Below are 20,661 nucleotides of genomic sequence, written 5' to 3'. Positions count from 1 at the left end.
ACCCCCTTCTCTTTACCCACTAATGGATGGATCCATCTTTGACTGTCATGAGCTTCCTATGCCACAATAAAAGCCAAGTTCAAGAAGCTCTCTCACAAACTGTCATGGTTGATCAAAGCAGGACATTTTGTTTGATTGATGTGTATGGGTTTGTAGCCCTAAGTCAGCCAAGAGCATTACAACCTGTCTGAAGGTAGAGGTTCAAGGGTAGATAGCTGTGGGCTGATGTCACCACAAATTCCATGGTACTGATCTTATGAGGCTGGAAGGGAGGCAGTGTGATGTGAACTAGCTCTGCCTTCATGGGTTGGGCGGATGCAGGAAGGAGAGCCAGAGAGGTGTGGCATATCTGAAAATGTGTTCTGAATATTTGAAACGGTGGAGCAGCATAACATGTACACACATGGCTGCTTTCTAGACTGATCATGCTATCAGGTGGTATACATATAGTCTGCCTAAATGTACATGGCAAAAGCACCCAGAGTCTCACCCTCTCTTGTCTTTGTGGGATCCACAGCATTCCTCCTCAGAAGAGGGCTACTGGCTTTCTGTCAGAGGAACACTGTCAGGCTGTCACTCATTCTTAGGTCCCCTCCTCCCTCTCTCCCCAGCCTTTGTTCTGGAGAAGCCACTGTGGGTGGCCCACTCTGCCCAGCAGCAATCCACTTTCTGAATCGTCCATCCGGCCACAGGAGCATCAATCCTGTGTCCACAGCAAATCCCTTCTGCTCCTCCTGGCTCTGGTGCTCCAGGCAGAGATGCTCCCTCCACTCTACTGTGGGAAAATGGCCTGGGAGAATGAGAACAAGTAGTTGGCCAGTATGGGCTGGATGTTCAGTTATATCTGCAGCAGAGGTAGGCAATATTCCAGGAGAGGTTGGAGAGGCTTCCTTGAGGAAGGATCTCCTGGGTCCTAACTTTCCCTCCAGGGCCCGGCATCACCACCACCACCACTCACACACATTTCCTCACGTCCTGCATGAGGAGTGCAGTAGAAAGTCAAGGAAAGAGCTAGGAACTGGAAGCTCACTTCTATAATGCTAGCTACTAAGGAGGCTGATATCTGAGGGTCATGGTTCAAAGCCAGCCCAGGAAGAAAACTCTGTGAGATTCTTATTTCCAATTGATCAGCAAAAAGCCAGAAGCAGAGCTATGGCTCAAGTGGTAGAACACCAACATTGAACATAAAAGCCAAGTGAGAGTACAAGACCCTGAGTTCAAGTCCCAGTTCCAGAACAAAATGAGAGAGAAAAAGAGGAAGGAAGGGAGGGAGGGAGAGAGAAGGGAAGGGAGGGAGAAAGGGAGCAAAAGGAAAGAAAGTAGAAAGGCAAGAACAAGATACAAACTATATATTTTAGTTCACTTTTTCCAAGGGAATAATTGGGAAGAAAACAATTAAAAATGAATCAAGAGTTTCAGTGAACAACCTAAGGTCAGTTGAACCAAACAAAAGCACAAAGTCTTTCCCTTTGTCATACTTTAAACACCTCAGTCCAAGATCTGCCTGAGGCTGGCGGATATCTCACAGGGGCTGGCTGTTAGTGTGGCTGGGTCTTCTGGTCTTTGTCACCTACAGGTGTTAGGCCTGTGCATTTCCTGCCTCTGCCCTGACTTCCTGCCACTTGCCTTGGGCATTACCCCAGAGTTATCCATACCTGCCAGTTACCTGTCACTGGGAGTACTATATGTACAGGTGAGGGAGATTGGGAGTCGCCTACAGTACCTGTTCTCTTGGGAAACTTGGAGGAAGTATGGGCCTTTGCAGAAATGGCTGCCCACAAACAAGACACTTTCCTTTTTTTTTTCTGCTTATATGGAGCTGAGGAATCGAACTCAGGGCTTCATGCATGCAAGACAAGCACTCTACTACTGAGCCACCTTCCCAGCCCCGAACAAGACACTTTCCATTTCTACCTTGTGTCACTTCCCTCTATATATTATTTTATCATAAGCTATAAAACACATCAATGTCCTGAGCTACATGAGTACAACTGACCGAATAGTGGTCAAACAACCATCAGGAAATAAAACACAGCTGGGCACCAGTGGAGCATGCCTAGAATCCTGGCTACTCAGGAGGCTGAAATTTGGAGGACTGTAGTTTAAAGACAGCCCAGACATAAAAGTTGGGGAGACTCCAAAGTAATAAGCAAAAGGCTAGGCTGGAGGTATGGCTCAAGTGGTAGGACTCCAGCCAAGGCAAGCAAGAATCCCTGAATTCAAGCTCCACAGTTTGAGTCATTGAAGTCTTCCTGGAGGAATACTTCCTGGACTCTTGTGTCTATCAAGAGTTTTATTTTGGTTTTATATTTGAGCTTTACCACCTAGGTGTCCATCTCTAAACACAACTGTTTGCTGTTGCTAATTTGGGGATTTAATAAACATAGAGTACTAGAGTCTATTTTCTACTTTTGAGACTCATTGATACAGCCATATTCTGTAAATTCATATTGTATGAATAGATATATTACACAATTGATTTCTTAGTCTATTGTTTATAATATGGTTTGTTTATGGTTTTAAACAAGCATAAAGAAAGCCAACATAAATATTCCAGGATATTCTTTGGGAGCATAGCATAGTTCATACACTTTTTATACCTGAAGGTGGAATGTGTGTGTGTGTGTGTGTGTGTGTGTGTGTGTGTGTGTGTGTGTGTGTGTGTGTGTGTGTGTGTGTGTGTGTGTGTGTGTTCATAGTGGGACTTGAAGAACCTAGGGCTTTAAACTCTTCTTTGGCTTTTTTGCTTAAGACTGTTACTTTACCAACTGAGCCACACCTCCATTTCCAGCTTTTTTATTGGTTAATTAGAGATAAAAACCTCATAAACATTTTATACCTGGACTGGCTTTTGAACAGTGGTCCTCAGATCTCAGCCTCCTGAGTAGCTAGTTATAGGTATGAGCCATCAGTACTTTGCCTGAAGGTAGAATTGTTAATACACAGGAATATGATTTATAAGTGGTTATCCTGTTCGTTTTCCAAAGTGGTTAAATCAGTATGTACTCCCAGAAGCAGTAGAGAAAGACCCTTGTTGCTCCTGCTATCTGCACACATGTAAAATTATCAGTCTTTTAGATGATTGCCACAGTGATCTTAATTAGCATTTGCCAGTTTCTCCTGAGGTCATTGCATCATTTCCCAGGGTGATCTAGTTTTGTTTACTTGTTTGTTTTTAGAGGCAAGGTCCTCTGTGTGGTCCAGCTGGCTCTGAGCTATTAGGCTCAGACAAGCCTCCTGGCTCAGCTTCATGAGTATCTGGGACTACAGGCACTCAGTACCACACCTGTCTTCCCAGTCAATTTTAACAAGAAAAATCCCATCAAGATTTAAGACAAGATATATTAGTAGAGACCGGAGGTGATTTAGAAACCAGAGTTCCGAGCTCTGTTTCATCTCTATGAACTCAAGATGAAGGACTGTAAATCAAGAAGACTGACAGTTTGGTCAATTTTCTCCTAGGACCAAGGTTTATAGACATTTGTGTATCTTCTTGATGCTTTGGTGTTTATCTAATTCTTTATACATCCCAGCTCTCCTGTCAACCATTGAGGTTTATAAGCAAAGCAGACATAAATCACCTCACACTATAAAACCAACTCAGTTGTCCATCTATATTAGAAAAAAATATGGTTAATTGTGTGTTTGGGGTTTTTTTTCCTCGGGGGGGGGGGCGGCATTTACCACTAACCAAGTATGGCTTAATCAGCCATGTGGCCATAAAAAGAAGTTCACATCTCAGGAGGCCAGCGATGCACTTGGGGAGAAAGGAGCTGTTTCCACAGTAGGGAAGGTTCAGAATAGTCACCTGCCAGGGCTAAGAAGGTTCTGGCTGTGAATCTCCCACTCCACTAGCTGCCCTGAGCAGTGACGTACAGACAAAACCTGGCCACTGTGCCCAGCCAAGCACAGCTTGAAATTCTGGAGCGTCTTGAGATGAGTCTTACAGAGCAAGGAATAAAGAAGTGTGGCCTCATTTGGTTTCAAAGCCTTAGCTTTCAATGTGGAACTGGTCATGACCTCTTGCAACCTGGAAGAAATTTCTCTCATGTGCAGACATCTTGGCCCTGGCATCCAGGACACAGCGAATTCTTTCTAAGGAACCATGTGCTGGGATGCGCTGCTTAGAGATGGGGCTCTCAGCTTCCTTGTTTTAGCAAATGCAGGGGCTGTGAAGGTTTCCTGGGACTTCCCTGGCTTGCCCTTTCTCAGATCTCATGATCTGAAGGGCTTGGGTTGCAGAAATAGTTAGTGGTGACTGGAACACACTATTGGGAGATTCATCTGGACCCTGGTCTCCAAGTTCTGTGGGTCAGGAGGGAGACGGAGAGGGCATGCACAGGGCTCCCTCACAGTCAAGAGTGTCCTGTGTGTGTCTTTCAGTGGGGGTGCGCATCGGTGTGGTGTCACTCTGAGGCTCAGCCCACCAGAATATGGGGAGCCCTGAGGATTCCCCAGGATGATAGTGAAAGCAGAATCTGTGTGTGTGCACACATAGCCCTGGTACAGCCTCTGCTACTTCTCTCCACACTGGTGGTCATTTTCTTCTCTAGCATGTGGGGAATTTGTCACCATCATTGCTGAACATTTGAAACCCCAGCCTTCCCTGGGATATGAGAGTAGAGATAAAAGAGGGCTGTGGGCACGGAGGCTTTCACACCTCTCCATCCACGTTCTAGAAGGTTCCTGGCGAAACACCAATCAGACAACCCCAACTGCACTCTAAGTAAGACAGTACCATCTATGGGCTGTACCATCTATGGATCTATCCCAAACCCAGACTCTAGTTAAGAAGAGAACGCAATGCAGGCTCTGGATTCCCCAGAGCCTGGGCTATTCACCCTGAACTTAATTGCTGTCTGCTAACTCCAGAATCATCATCTTCTCTTCCTCCTCCTCCTCCTCCTCCTCCTCCTCCTCCTCCTCCTCCTCCTCCTCCTCCTCCTCCTCCTCCTCCTCCTCCTCCTCCTCCTCCTCCTCCTCCTCCTCCTCCTCCTCCTCCTCCTCCTCCTCCTCTTCCTCCTCCTTCTTCTTCTTATTTTGGTGCTGGTACTGGGGCTTGAATTCAAGGCCTGGCACTGTCCCTGAGCTTTTGTAGTCAAGGATAGGGTTCTACAAATTGAATAAAATTGGTAGCTAATTGGAGATAAAAGTCTCACAGTCTTTCCTGCCTGGGCTGGCTTTGAACCACGATCCTTAGATCTCAGTCTGCTGAGTAGCTAGGATTACCGGCATGAGCCACCAGTCCTGGCTTCTAGAATCTTCTGAGCCCTCTGTGGCTCTGGGGTTGGACCTTCACAGTGGCCCAACCCCAACTGTCAGCATCTCCTTGTTGCAAGGGTACTGTAACTGGCCTGTCCCTGTCTGACTCTTTCTTGGGACTTCCAGGATTGGCCTCCATTCGGCCAGGGCCTAGTCTCCCGGGCTCCCACTCCTGAACTGGTTGGAGTAGGGCTGAGGTGGCCTGTTGTCTCTTCTAGGATCAGGGCCAGAGACAACAATGGCTCCTATGCTCTGTGCCTGCTACACGAAGGGAAAGTGCTGCACTACCGCATCGACAAGGACAAGACCGGGAAGCTCTCCATCCCCGAGGGGAAGAAGTTCGACACCCTCTGGCAGGTATGTGCTGTCCTCTCCGCCCTCCTGGGAAGAGCACCTTGTCTACTGCGCCGCTTGTCCCCTAGAGTCTTAGATACTGGAGAGGGCATGCCAGCTAGATCCCAGAAGAACCATTCAGAAGAATGCACATGGTGTCAAAGCATAGATGGCCAAGAAAGGAGCTCAGGGATGGAGATGCTGCCATGGATGCCAAAGGTCCTTTGCCTTTCTCACAGAAACAGAGCTTCTCTCCACGGAGGGTACAGTGACTTCGCGACTGAGTCTGCCTTTCCCAGACTTCCGGCTGCTGCCAGTCCAGGGATGTTATAGGAGTTGTCATAAAAGGGTGTCTTCTTGGCCCAGCTGTTAGTAACCTTGGAAACAAATCACTGTCCTGGTGTTATTATGGCATTTAGGAGCACTTGCAGAGTGTTCATGGCTGCGTATCCATCCATCTCTGGGGAGCATATATTGCTTTTCTTGATTCTACATTAGCTGATGATTCTGAGAATGATGGCTCTTTGAGCACCATTTTAGCAGAGCTACCCTGTGTGTGTATGTGTGTGTGTGTGTGTGTGTGTGTGTGTGTGTGTGTGTATGTGTGTGCATGCGCACACGCACACGCTCAGTTTTGAACATGGGGTCTCTCTCTCCCTTGACTTTTTTGCTTGTGGCTGGTGCTCTGCCATTTGAGCAATACCCTCTAGTCCAGATGGTTCATTGGAGATGGAGTCTTACAGACCTTTCTAGCTGGGCTAATGACCATGATCCTCTAGGTCTCAACTTCCTGAGCAGCTAGGATTACAGGTATGAGCCCCAAATGGCTAGCCTGACTAGTAATCGCCATCTTTAACTCCTGTAAGTAAGGGACATACTCAGGGGTGAGTTTAACTCTCCCCATGCAGGCCCATCCAGAGTCACACATGGGGGTCAACCTAGATGAAAGGACCCAATGCCCTGTCTTTTTAAAAGCTAAGGCCATGGATTCCCCGCATTCCTTTTAAAGAATTTGAACTAACTTTGCATACTGTGATTTTGTTCCTAATTATGTAATGGAAAAACATAGGTACTTGGGGGTTTTTTGTATTATGAATATTCAAACACACCAGTCATGATGGAGACATTGTCTTTTGGCTTCTAGTCTCATTCCCGTGTGTCTATAGGCTTTTCCTGCAGTGCAGTGGTATTGATTTGAAAAAGTACTTAACCTTTGTATACTTAGGGTACAAGGCCCTAGAGGTAAAAAACTATTGCCTTCCAGAAGTCAGGCAATATTATATTTCTTTTTTTTGGGTCCGGTTGTGGGGCCTGAACTCTGGGCCTGGGCGCTGTCCCTCAGCTCTTCAGCTCAAGGCTAGCGCTCTACCACTTGAGCCATAGCGCCACTTCCGGCTTTTTTCTTTTTGCTTATGTGGTGCTGGGGAATTGAACCCAGGGCCTCAGGTATGCAAGGCAAGCGCTCTACCATTGAGCCACCTTCCTAGCCCGGCAATATTATATTTCAATCACAGGCTTTTGCTTTTTACAAGAATCTTTTATGAGCTGGTTGCTGGTGGCTCATAATTGTAATCCTAGCTACTCAGAAGGCTAAGATCTGAGGACTAGGATTCAAAACCAGTGTTGGTAGACATATCTGATAGACTCTTGTCTCCAATTAACTACTCAAAACCAGAAGTGACACTGAGGCTCAAGTGATAGACTGCTAGCCTTGAGCACAGAGAAGCTCAAGGACAGCACCCAAGCCTTGAGTTCAAGCCCGACAACTGACAAAAACAAATCTGGAAGTGAACGTGTAGTTCAAGTAGTAGAGTGCCAGCCTTGAACAAAAATGCTTATTGAAAAAGCTGAGGCCCTGAGTTCAAACCCCAGTACCAGAATAAAAACAAACAAAAACCCAAAACAAGAATCATGACTGATGTGTATTTAGAGGCACCTGGTTGGGGGTGGAGAGGGGCTAAGTGTAACTCAATGGTAGGTCCTATGGGTGAAGCCCTGGGTTCAATCCTCATTGTTGTAAAAATAATAATAATTTTAAAAACAAAGTCATGTGCAATGACACATCCTTGTACCCCTAATGCCAGAGAGGCCGAGGCAGGAGGATTATGCATTTGAAGTCACATAGAGAAACTTTATCTCTGGGGCTGGGGGTTTAGCCCAGCGGAAGGGCGCCCGCCTGGCGCGCCCAAGGCCCTGTGTTCGGTTCTCAGCCCTAGTTTAAAAAAAAAAAAAAGAGAAACTTTATCTCAAAAAGTAAAAAAAAAAAAAATGTGGGCAAATTAAACAGTCATACTTCCCATACGCCGGCCTAACTCTTGAAGATCTCACGTCTGCTCACTGAACTTCTGACTCACATTGTGTTCTAGCTCACAGTGGCATTCAGCACTACTAATGGTTGAAAAGCTCCTTCCCAAGAATTGGCTATTTTGTGTGGATTGCTTTGGTTTGTCATAGTAGTCAGTCTTAATTAAATGTTGTACATTTTCTAATCATTTTTTAAAAAGTGTGTGCCAGTACTGAGGCTTGAACTCAGGGGTCTTGCAGTCTGGTTTGGCTTTTTTACGCAAAGCTGATGCTCTATAACTTGAGCCATACCTCCACTTCTGGATTTTTGCTAGTTAGTTGGAGATACGAATCTCACAGACTTTTCTGCTTGAGCTGGTTTCAAAATGTGATCTTTAGCTCTCATCCTTTTGAGTAGCTAGGATTACAGACATAAGCCACCAGTGCCCTGCTAGCCAACATCTTTTATATGCATAGCTATATTGGTTGTTCCTGACAGCAATCCCAGGTACATCTACATATGTCCCACTGCCAGGCCCAGAGTTATTTCCCTGAGAGCTGGTCACTGTACACTGTATTAGGTTTATCTTTTTTAACTTAACTTAGAGGTCTGCATACCCACAGACCACATCCAGCTCCAGATCTGTTTCTGTGGCATTCTTGAAAATGAAACTAACAAAGGAACTGGTCATGGTGGTACACAGCTTTAATCCCAGGATTTTTGTTTTTCAAAGGTTTTGATTTTTGTTTTTGGTGTGTGTGTGTGTGTGTGTGTGTGTGTGTGTGTGTGTGTGTGTGTGTGTGTGTGTGTGTGTGTGTGTGTGTGTGTGTGTGTGTGTGTGTGTGTGCCAGTCCTGGAGCTTGAATTCAGGGCCTGGGCACTGTCCCTGAGCTTTTTAGCTCAAGGCTAGTGCTCTGCCACCTGATCAAGGCTCCATTTCCATCTTTTTGCTGGTTAATTGGAGATAACAGTATCATAGATTTCCCTTCCCAGGCTGGCTTCTAACTGCAGTCCTCAGATCTTAGCCTTCTAAGTGGATCACAGGCATGAGCCACTGGCATCAAGTAAGGTGTATAAATTCCTGACTCAGCTTTTCAATTCCACCCTATCACCAAGACCTAGGTGATGGAGACCTGGGTTCCTCAGAGCCTTAAACATCACTCTCTAGTAGGTTCCAGAAATAATCTCTGCCCTTCTCCTGAGGACATCTGGGCTGTGGTTACAGCTTCCCATTCTGTATCTTTGGTTCAGGTTAAAACCTGACTGGCAGGCCTCACTCCTTTTCCCCAATCCTTGGTTCCATTATTCACCACACTTTCTTCCTGTCTTCTCTTCCAGCTCGTGGAGCATTATTCTTACAAGCCAGATGGTTTGTTAAGAGTTCTTACGGTGCCATGTCAAAAGATTGGCTCACAAACAGGTGAGTTACACAGCCAACCGAGCATCTGTCTGTGGATATTAGTCATAATCAGCCTCCTTCAGATTTGGTCTATTCCTAGTTCTGGTGGGGACTTGTTTTTACCTAGTGATTAGATGTGATGTCACTCCAAGTTCAAATATCATGAATCAAAAAATAGTCAATGAGCTGGGATTAGTGCTTGCCTAACATGCATGAGGCCTTCGGTTTGATTCCTAAGTACCACGTAAACATAAAATTAATAAAATAAAAGGAAAAATAATCATTAAAATATTTTAAAAATAAAAAATAGACAATTGGAGACTAGACACCTGTGACTCATGCCTGTAATTCTAGCTACTCAGGAGGTTGAGACCTGAGGATCGTAGTTCAAAGCCAGACAGGGAAGAAAAGTCTGTGAGACTTTTTTAATCTTTAGCTAAGTAGTATCTCCTACTAACTCCAGAAGTAGAGCTATGGCTCAAATAGTAGAGCAGTAACCCTGAGCTAATGGTCATGCTCAGACCCTAAATTCAAGTTACAGTACTAATACACACAGAAAAACAGCCTATATGATTGTATACTTGTGGCTCAGGTATATAATCCTAGCTACTCAAGAGATTGATATCTGGATGGTAGTGTTTTAAGCCAGCCAGGGCAGATAAATACAGACAGTCTTGTCTCCAACTAACCAGCAAAGAGCTGTCCTGGAGCCATAGCTCAAGTGTTAAAGCACCATTGCTAAGTAAGAACGTCAAACAAACAAGCCAAGTAAGCATGAGCCCCTGAGTTTAAGCTCTAGTAGTGGTATACACACACACATACACACACACACACACACACACACACACACACACACACACACACAAATAGTTATTAAGTTATTACACTTAAAAACCTAATGACTTGAACAGCCAGTGATAAAGGATTGCAAAGAAAAGAATGCAGAATTTGCTCTCTTCTCAAAAAGCAATGTGTTCCAGTCACATTGATGGATTGGCAGTAGCAATAGAGATAGTAGAGATAGTAGATTTCATCCACTAAGACAGCAGTGATTTTTCCAGCCTCTAACCTACAAACATTACCTTTGCAGGTCAGCTACAGAATGCGAGTTCCCCTCTTCCGGTAAGTGTAATGTAGCAATAACAGCCAAGGAGAGGCGATTGTGTATGAACACAGCTGCAAGGCAGGTTTAGCTAACAGTGGGGAAAGCTATTGTTTTAGTTAGTATTTATTTATTTAGTGCTGGTACTGGGACTTGAACTCAGGGTCTTTCCCATAGATTTTTTTTCACCCAGGGATGGAGCTCTACCACTTGTGCCATAGCTCCATTTCTGCTTTTTTTGGGGGTTAATTGGAGATAAGAGTCTCATTGATATTCCTGGCTTTGAACCTCGATCCTTAGATCCCCAGCCTCCTGACTAGGATTACAGGCATACCACAGTGCCCAACCCGTGGTTGTTGGGTGCCCTTCAAAAAACACTCGTTGTGAACTGGGAATTCCAGTGAGTATCGGATACAATTAGCCTGATTTGCTGCTAGGCAGACATTACTTCTTAACTTCCAGGTTAGGTAAAATTCTTCCCTTTGCCTCAAACTATACAAAATGAGGAGGGAAGTTAATGTTAAATCAGAGAATCATTGGGAGCTGGGCACATATCTTTCACGATCAGCCTTGAACATGTATGTTAATACCTGTGTACAACCCACAGGACCATGAGTGTAGTTGGCCTAACACAGGGTATGGATAGGTTGGCTCCCTGGGTGGTCTGCCTGACTCTTTTGGTATCAGAGGCCTTGACCTTGCTGGGTAATAAACTGGCTTGACTGAAGCTTAGGGGAGGGAGGCCTGGGATGGGATCTTGGTATAATCCCAAGAGATGCCCCCAAAGAAGGGGGCTTGTCCACAGCTATGACCTCCCTCCACCTCAGCAGGAGGTGAGAACGGCCAGGGTTTGCCCATGCACTAACCATGCCACGAAGAGAAAGACCACCTTCTCTGTCCTTCCAGTCTGTTAGGAGCCAATGCTCACACTGCTATCCCAGCAAACTTCAGAGGGGACTTCCCGTTCCTCTCAAAGCCATGTGGGAAGTTGGTTCTCTCCACCACATCCTGGCTTGCTGACCCCTGAAACACAAAATCCACACAAGGCCAGATTCCAGGCTCTGCTTCAGAGGCCCTATGGAAGCCAGGAATACCTGTGGTAATACACGGACAGACCTGGAGTTTACTAAGATAGTAGAGAGCTTTGGGACCCTCTCTCTCTCTCTCTCTCTCTCTCTCTCTCTCTCTCACACACACACACACACACACACACACACACACACACACACCCTTATGACATGGTCATGGTTTTTATCCTACCACTAAAGATTCAGGTACATCTGCCTTCAGATTGCATGTTCATGGAGACAGATCCATTTCCTTCTAGATGGATGAGAATTTAGGGCTCCACTCTTAAATCCAAATCCTACTTTCACCCATATATCATACAATGGCTTCAAAAAGTCACCTTGCTTTAGAACCATTTTCTATACACACAGAAAAATATGTGGATGCCCCAAGCATAGATCTCAGTGAATTTCTAACATAGTGGTCCAACATCCATACTGAAGAAATAACACCAGCCAGTGGTTAGCTCTATAGTGTCTTTAGGATGATTGTGCCAGGTGGCCACTTAAAAAAGTAAGAAATACTTCCCAGTTTTCTTCTAGATCTTGCTGTCCCAGTGGTAGACTCTTCCAGAAGCATTTGGTCATCAAGAGTTATGCACAGGGGCCAGGTGCTGGTGGCTCATGTGGGACGATGGCTCACGCCTGTAATCCTTAGCTACTCAGGAGGCTGAGATCTGAGGATCACACTTAGAAGCCAGCCCAGGTGGAAAAGATCCTGAGACTCTTATCTCCAATTGAACACCAAAAAGCTGGAATTAGAGGCCTGGCTCAAGAGATAGAAAGCCAGCCTTGCGTAAAAAATCCAAGCAAGAGTATGAGCCCAGAGTTCAAGCCTTAGCAGTGGCATCAAAATAAATAAACAAATAAATAAATCTCACTGAGGCAGCAGGATGGTGAATCGGGTAGAGATGGGCAGGGGAGGCGGGCTTATCTCAGAGGTGAAGCTACAGAAACAAGTTCAAGCAGTCTGCTATATAATCTGCCCTGTATTTGTTTCCTGTAACTAAACTTACTGTTCCTCTTACTATTATGGTTTTTAGACTTGGTTACCGGGTGGAATAATCTCAAGAATCAAATCCTACACCTTCCCAAAGCCTGGCCACAAAAAGGTGCTAAATGGTCCCCTGCTTGCTGTTGCTAACTAAGTGGTCCTGCATGCTCATGGTCCCTGTGCCCACTGCCACACTGCTTCTGTGTCTGCCTGCCTGTCTGTCTGTCTGTCTGCCTGCTTGTCTGCCTGTCTGCCTGCCTACCTGTCTGCCTGCCTGCCTGCTTGTCTTCCTGTCTGTCTGTTTCTGTCTCTGTCTCTGTCTCTGTCTTTCTCTCTGTCTCTGTCTGTCTCTCTGTCTCTCTGTCTCTCTGTCTCTCTGTCTCTCTCTCTCTCTGGATGTGTAGCTCTGCTAGTACCTGTTGTCCTGGGCATCCCATGCCAGATGTACTCTATCCTTCTCCAGTGGGTCCTAGTCATCTGCTGCCAGATTCAGACACACCCAGATGCTCACATCTCTGAGTGTAGTCTATGGTGGTTCATTCCATGTCAGAAAGTCTGGGCAAGCCAGGTGCTGGTGTCCCACACCTGTGATCCTATGTATTCAGGAGGCTGAGATCTGAGGATCACAGTACAAAGCCAGCCTGAGCAAACAAAGCCAAGAGACTATTATCGTCAACTAACCAGCAAAAACCAGAAATAGAAATATGGATCAAATGGTAGAGCACTAGTTTTGAGAAAAAAAGAAGCCTAGCAAAAGTATAATACCCTGAGCTCAAGTCCTAGCATCAAAAAAGGAAAAATAAAAATAAAAAGATTGAATCAATTTTTAAACAGAAATCAATATTAGAAAATTATCTGATTAATATTGTGAAATTGCTTACTCAGTAAAAAGAAAAACATTATTGCCTAATTAAATGTATAACAATACACTGAATTTTCAAAGATACTCAAAATATTAGGGATCATCACCAAAGAGTTATATGATATAAGCTCTGGATTAAATAAACTATTAAATGTCTGTTTTTACCAATAGATGAAGAAGAGTCCACTATTTAGCCAATCTCAAGAAAGAACTTGTTAAGAGAGCAAATTTTAACTTCTTCATGGTTATTTTTAATAACTTGGGTACAAAAATTCATGTGAGAACTTTAATGTCTATGTTGTTCATGAAAATTATGCTTTAAGATTATTTAGATAAAGTAAAATTGTTTATAATAAAAACCTAAAAGGAGGCCAGGCATCAAAGTCTCTCACCTATAATCCTAGCTACTCTGGAGGTGAAGATCTGAGGATCATAATTCAAAGCTTAGCCCATGCAGAAAAGTCCCAGATATTTTTTTTATCTCTAGTTCACCAGCAAAAAGCCAGATGTAGAGCAGTGGCTCAAGGGATAGAGCTCTATCCCTGAGAGAAAAACTTGTGGGTCAGTGCTTCAAGCCTGAGTTCAAGCCCTAGTATCAGAGCAAAAGAATAAATATAAAAACAAATAAATAGAAATAAATAAAAAATTAAAATAAAAATACCTAAAACAGATACAGTTTAAACTTTTCTTTAGGAATCAGAAACATTATTTACAAAATTATAATCATTTACAAAATATAAGTGAATTTTATACATGTACTTTCCAATCCTCCTCGTCATTAGTCTGAGAGTTTTTGTTGTAATTTTATACGACTGTTTTGGGCTAAACATTGTTCTCAAAGACTTGAAGGCAGCTTTTTTTGTTTCATATTTCAAGGTTATATTCCCTAAGATAGTTAGACTGAAATGCATCCCAGAATTTCTCATGCAAACCTAGCTTTCCTGTTATATTCAATACAAATGTTGATGGTTAAGGTATTTTAAAAACATGTATTTAGTAGGGTGTGGTGCCTCACACCTGTAATCCTAGGTGCTCAGGAGACTGAGATCTGTTCAAAGACAGTACAGGGAGGAAATTCTGTGAGATTCGTATTTCAGTTAACCAGCACGAGTCTTGAGTGAAAACACACACACACACACACACACACACACACACACACACACACACACACACACACACACACACACACACACACACACACAAACTTGTATCTAAAACTAGTTTACTAGGGCTTACTCAGTATGGAGAGAGAGGGAAGGAAGGAATTCTCAAATTGCACTTCTTTTTTTTTTCCTGCTGGTAACATCTGAATAGAAAACTATACCTCTAAGAAAAGTATTTCCCTATAACCCTAAAGGGCTACAACATTAGAGAACTTCCAGTAATGCGGCAGATTAGGCCACATGTTAATTTTCACTCACCTAAGAAAGCCTGGCCTTGCAGAGAGCTCCCAGACACTGGAACCCTGGCCTCTTGTAGACATTGTTCCCAGCTGCAATCCTGGGGAGCATGTTGTCACCTGCATTAACACTGTTTCCTTAATTTGAAAATGTCTTTCAAGAAATTAGGAAGAAAAGTCAATATCTAGAAAACAATTCTGTAGAAACAGAAAGTTTCAAAATATCAGTTGCACAGACCAATTGTTTTTCTCTTTTGTTCTCTTTCAAATTCCCAGTTCTTCAAAAATAAATGGTACTAAAAAATCATTTGCCAAATGCTTTCTCTATTTGTTGCTGAAGCTTAGACATTATCTATCATCATTCATAATCAAGCATACATTTTAAAACAGTGCTGTGGAGTAGTCTGTTAATATCTGAATTTAGAAAACTTAGGAGTGGCCAAGTGCCCATTGCTCACACCTATAATCCTAGCTACTCAGAAGGCTGAAAAATCACTATTCAGAGACAGCCCAGGCAGACAAATCCATGAGAATTCTTACCTGTAATTAACCACCAAAATGTCAGTGGTGAAGGTGTGGCTCAAGTGGTTGAGTGACAGCAGTGAACAAGAAAGCCAAGTGATCGCAAAATCAAAAAAAGTATAACAAAAGAAAAACTTGTAAATTACCAATCACTGGTTTAAAAGTAAGAAGCTCAGTTTGGTGGTGCCACCTAGTGGTGATCAGGCATTATGATGACTGTTTTTGTGACCTGGCAAAATAGGGAGAAATTTACAATCCATTTCCACCTTCATATCTTTTCTGTAAGAGATGAGTCTCTCAAATGTGTTTGCCCAACCTCGCTTTGAACTGCAATCCTCAGATCCAAAAGATTACAATACCTTACTCTTTTCATTATTTTTCTAATAGCCTCTGTTCTAACCATTGTTCCACCCATTCCTCTGTTGGGTGATGACATTTTTGTTTAATTGTAATAAGCATTTTGAAACCCACTTGCTCTGGAGAAGCTGCAGCCCCATACTGATGCCCTATGTGGGTAATGGGACAGGTCTTGAACCAAGATACCTCTCTCCTCTAGTTAGCTATCTTCGGACATCCTTTAACCCAGGTCTGTTCAGGTTTTTGTCTAGAGATCTCAGAACGCTCCTGCCACCAGGAAAATCAAAGGAGTTGAGCTGATTATAAATGTTAACCCAAAAAGGCTTTTCAAACTCTGTTTAGTCTGGAGTTTGATGAAAGGCTGTGCTAAGCAGAAGGGAAGATAGAAAACTAGGAATCACTGGGTTTCTACTGGGATAGATTTTGGTTTTTTGTTTGTTTTTGAAAGGGAATTATAGTGTAAGTTAGAAGTGAATTCAGACACACCAGGTGTATAGAAATGTTGAAGAAAAGTAGACTGTCATTTGGAATTATTTGTACCAACTCTCTTGTACCACTTTAAACCATTTTAGTTTTCATGCCGTTATAAGAAGCGATTTTCTTATTCAGCCATCCACTCATCCATTCCTGCATTTATCACATTAACATTGAGCACCCATCATACCAACATAGACATGATATAGCTGCTGCTGCTGCTGCTTTTGTGTGTGAGGGTGCTGGTACTGGGGCTTAAACTCGGGGTCTTTCTCTTTTATTTGGCTTTTTCTCTCAAGGCAGATGCTCTACTATTTAAGCATCACTTCCAATTCCAACTTTTTTGGTGATTAATTGGAGATTCGAGTCTCCTGGATGTGCCTGTCTAGGCTGGATTTGAATTGCAATCCTCATATCTTAGCTTCCCAGATAGCTAGAATTACAGGTATGAACCAATGGTGCTTGGCCCATGGCATAGCTTCTAATGTGATTTCATGCTGTTTCACCCCAAATTTGCACTCTGGTGTCATTTGTAACAACATCACAGTTGATTTCAGTATGTAATTAAGACTATATGGTTAAGAATGTCCATATAGGAACATATAAGACCACATGTTCATTGGCTTCACCAAAAGGTCTGTTACCACCACAAGCAATGCCAGCCTCTGGTGCCCAGTAGACAGCATGGAAGAAGGAAGTCAAGTGTTTGGGGACACGTGACCCAGTGGTGGTACTGAAGCACCGTGACACCATCATTAAGCTTTGGTTCCACTGCTCTTAGTATCAGCAATTTAGGCAAGGATTTACTGTGTGCCATAGGATGGGCGTCTGTGTGATGCTAAGCTTGATGTCTCTGCTGCTCTAAATTTCCCCCAAGTTTAGTGTTATCTCATTTTCTTCCTGGCAAGTGTTTGGGCACTTATAAGATAAATAGACATGTATTAAGATGTTACTCAATTCACATTCAAAGTAAAAGAGGCATTGACTCATGGGTCTCCTGTGAGCCGTGTCATAACAATCACTTTGTTCTGATTCGAGGTGAAGATGAGTCAGGAAGACTCCAAAGGAAGATACTTCATAAAATCCTTAGGAATACTCAGAGTAGATTTTCCCCCAGCTGTTTCCTGATGAAAATTAATGTTAAATAAATAAACAGGAAGGCTGACCCTAGTAACCTCCTCCAAAGGCTTTGCTTCAGATACACTTTATTTACCTGCCACGGGTATGAGGAGGAATTACATCCCTACAGGTAAGTGAAGAGCATCTATGAATATTAGAATGATCATTACCATGAGGATGATGAGGATGATAAGGATGAGGATGATGATGATGATGATGATGATGATGATGATGATGATGATGATGATGATGATGATGATGATGATGAACGTATCATCTGGGCAGGTAACAGGCAGGCTTCTCCTGCTGGATATTGTGTTCCTTAGCCATGGCAAACCCTCTGACATCAACTGATAAAAACGCCTGTGGAGACTAGATTGCACACATGCTGGGAGCTGTAGGGTAGAGCAGAGGGTAGATATTTAATTTTCCTTTGTAAATAACTTCCATAAAAAGTGAGATCCACTGAGACAGCATTAAAGGTAGGAAATGAGTCCAAAGGGAACTGAGGCTTTTTGGTCTCAAAGAAGGTGGGAAAAGGACATAATAAGCGTGGAAATGAGAATGAAATTCTCCCAGGACAAATAAACTGTTTCTTACCCCTCTTGGGGAGCCTGCAAAGACTCCTGAGTTGTTCAGGATAGGCTTTATTTAGCCTATCCCTGAATCCAAACAGGTGCCTGAAGAATGAGATAAACCTTTTGTTTCCTTGCCTTTTCTCCTTAAATCTTTTCCTTTATCTTCCTTGCAAAAGCTAAACTGTGAAACCTTGGAAATAAGGGGGGAAAAAACTATAATTACTCTGGTCCCGTGGACAATGCATAATTGAAGAAGAATGACGCGTGGTCTTTTGCGTTCTCCAGAGCGCCTCACCTCGTGGGAGCCGGCCAGAGAGCACTGTGTCCTTCAATCCCTACGAGTCAGACCGTGGGCCCTGGGTTGCAGAGAGAGGTGAGCACCACGCAAGGTCATCTGTGACTTGCACTCCTTCCATAGCATCTAGAATCACAAAAGAGGCAGAGTTCCAGCAGAACCAGGCAGGAGTTGCTTGGGCTGTACTAGCCTTGCCTTAGCAGCCCCATGCGTTGCTTCTCAAGTGCTCTACTGATTGACGCCATTATAAAGCCCCCAAGAGGGCGACATACACCCTACCTCCCAACCAGACCTAGTTGAAAGCCCTTGCTGCCTCTGATCTAGAAGACTTTTTTTTTGTTTATTCTTTCTCCTCACCTTGCCTTTAGTTCTCAACTATACTCCAGGTGACCAAAGATGGGTTGTGACTTCAAGAGAGGAGGGGTACTAAGCCTCAGAGCCCAGCATGTCCTGATCTCCTTGCAGGCCCTCAGAGAGAAGCCATGCCCATGGACACGGAGGTGTATGAGAGCCCCTATGCTGACCCTGAAGAGATCAGGCCCAAAGAGGTGTACCTCGACCGAAGCCTGCTGACCCTAGAAGACAGCGAACTGGGCTCCGGAAACTTTGGGACTGTCAAGAAGGGCTACTACCAAATGAAAAAGTAAGCAGTGTTGTTCTCCTAGGTTACTGTCTTCTGCCCAAAATCCAACCTAGTATAAACTTGTCTTCTTTTTTCTTTTTCTTTTTCTTTTTTTGCTAGTACTGGGGTTTGAACTGCTTGAACTTAGAGCCTTTCACTCTTGATTGGCTTTTTTGCTCAAAGCTGGTGCTCTGCCACTTGAGCCACAGCTCTACTTGTAGCTGTTTTGGCAGTTTATTGGAGTCTCAAAGACTTTCCTGTCCAGGGACTTTGAACTGTGATCTGAGATCACAGACTCCTAAGTAGCTAGGATTATAGATGTGAGCCTTCAGCCCCCAGCTTCATTTAGGCTTTTCTTTCTCAGAAAATATTGACTAGCTCAGCATGATCTAAGTGATATTTGTATGATAAAATGAAAAGTCTAATTGCTTTGCAAACTTGTTGAGGCTTGCTTAAAATGAACGAACTATAACATGGAAATATACTGGAATATTGTGTTTGTTTTTAACCAGGAGCTTTTTATATTTGGTACCAGTACTGGGGCTTGAATTCAGAGTTTTGTGGTCTCTCTTGACTTTTTCACTCAAAGCTGGAGCTTCACCATTTGAGCCACACTTCCATTTCTGGCTTTTTACTGGTTAATTAGAGATAATAGTTTCTCAGATTTGTTTACCTAGGCTGGTTTTAAATTTTGATCCTCAGATCTCAGCATCCTAGGTAGCTAGGATTCCAGGCATGAACCATCAGTACCAGCTAACCATGAGCTTTAATATATATACATATATTAATATTATAGCTGAACCTATATGAAGGAAATTTTATATTCTTATGCATATATGCAATCTAGATGACAAATAATAGGATATTAAAATGATCTGAGTATATCATAACTGTTGAGTTTTATGTGGAAGTTATTTAAATATTTGACAAGTTAGGGTTTTTCCTTGGTTTAGGGCAATCTCTGCACCATCTGCACCATTAGTTACAAGTAATGTGTGTTTGTAAACTAGAGAGTGTGAGAATTGCTTTACAGAAGACCCTTCTGTTTCTTGGCTGATATTTCCATGTTTCCTGCATAGAGAACATGCTTTGCATAATATGTTTTTCTAGACGTGAGCCATTTGGGGTTGTTTCTCACGTGCACTGATTTGTTTTCAGAGTTGTGAAAACAGTAGCAGTGAAAATCCTGAAAAATGAGGCCAATGACCCGGCTCTGAAAGATGAATTGCTCGCAGAAGCCAATGTCATGCAGCAACTGGACAACCCCTACATTGTCCGCATGATTGGGATTTGTGAAGCGGAGTCTTGGATGCTGGTGATGGAGATGGCAGAACTGGGTCCTCTCAATAAGTATTTGCAACAGAACAGGTATCATGGTGCCCAGAATGTCCTGAGACTAGGGTCCACATTGGACTGCACTGAGCCTGATTTCTACAGGAAACCTCCCTTCTCCTCCCTTTCCACACGAGTCTATGCTCAGTGAAATTGAGAGGGGAAGATGACCTAGGAAGATGGGGAAAAAAAACTTAGAGGAAAACTCTGAGCCAATTAGTTTATATTCATTCTCCTCCTTGACTCACTGGAATTATCCAGTGTTAGACTTTGACTCAGGATTTCTAGTCAGGAAATCTCTCCTTTCTAGGTAGAACATGCTCTTTTTATTATTAATTAATTTATTTGTTTATGTTTTATTTATATATGTGTGTGCACGTGTGTGTGTGTTTGTGTGTGTGTGTGTGTGTGTGTGTGTGTGTGTGTGTGTGTCTGTCTGTCTGTCTGTCTGTCTGTATGTATGTATGTGCCAGAAGTAGGGCTTGAAATGAAGGCCTCACATTCTTGCTTGGCTTTTTCACTCTTGTGCGTTACTACTTGAGGTACTCCTTCACTTCCACCTTCTTAGTGGTTGATTGGAGGTAAGAGTCTCTTGGGATTTGTCTGTCTGGGCTGACTGAAACTTGATCTTTAGATCTCAGCTCCTGAGGAGCCAGTGAT

At 43.4% G+C, this 20,661-nt stretch overlaps 1 protein-coding gene across 4 annotated transcripts in view; it reads left to right on the top strand.

Annotated features, from left to right (window-relative positions):
* Syk (spleen associated tyrosine kinase) overlaps positions 1–20,661 on the top strand; it is a 77,071-nt gene that overhangs the window by 46,404 nt on the left and 10,006 nt on the right. For 3 of the 4 annotated variants that reach the window (XM_070033328.1, XM_070033331.1, XM_070033330.1), the window contains exons 4-10: positions 5,481–5,619; positions 9,218–9,299; positions 10,369–10,400; positions 12,491–12,559; positions 18,038–18,125; positions 18,513–18,690; positions 19,828–20,037. In XM_070033328.1, coding sequence (XP_069889429.1) covers positions 5,481–5,619; positions 9,218–9,299; positions 10,369–10,400; positions 12,491–12,559; positions 18,038–18,125; positions 18,513–18,690; positions 19,828–20,037 — 798 coding nt within the window. The remainder of the gene's footprint in view (positions 1–5,480; positions 5,620–9,217; positions 9,300–10,368; positions 10,401–12,490; positions 12,560–18,037; positions 18,126–18,512; positions 18,691–19,827; positions 20,038–20,661) is intronic. The other variant, XM_070033332.1, reaches the window with a different exon arrangement.

This window comes from Dipodomys merriami, unplaced genomic scaffold (assembly GCF_024711535.1).
Source record: "Dipodomys merriami isolate MVZ:Mamm:240054 unplaced genomic scaffold, mDipMer1.0.p SCAF_22, whole genome shotgun sequence".
In the NCBI taxonomy this organism is placed as follows: Eukaryota; Metazoa; Chordata; class Mammalia; order Rodentia; family Heteromyidae; genus Dipodomys; species Dipodomys merriami.
Note: the sequence above shows the minus strand (reverse complement) of the source record. Positions and strands in the feature narration are given on the sequence as shown.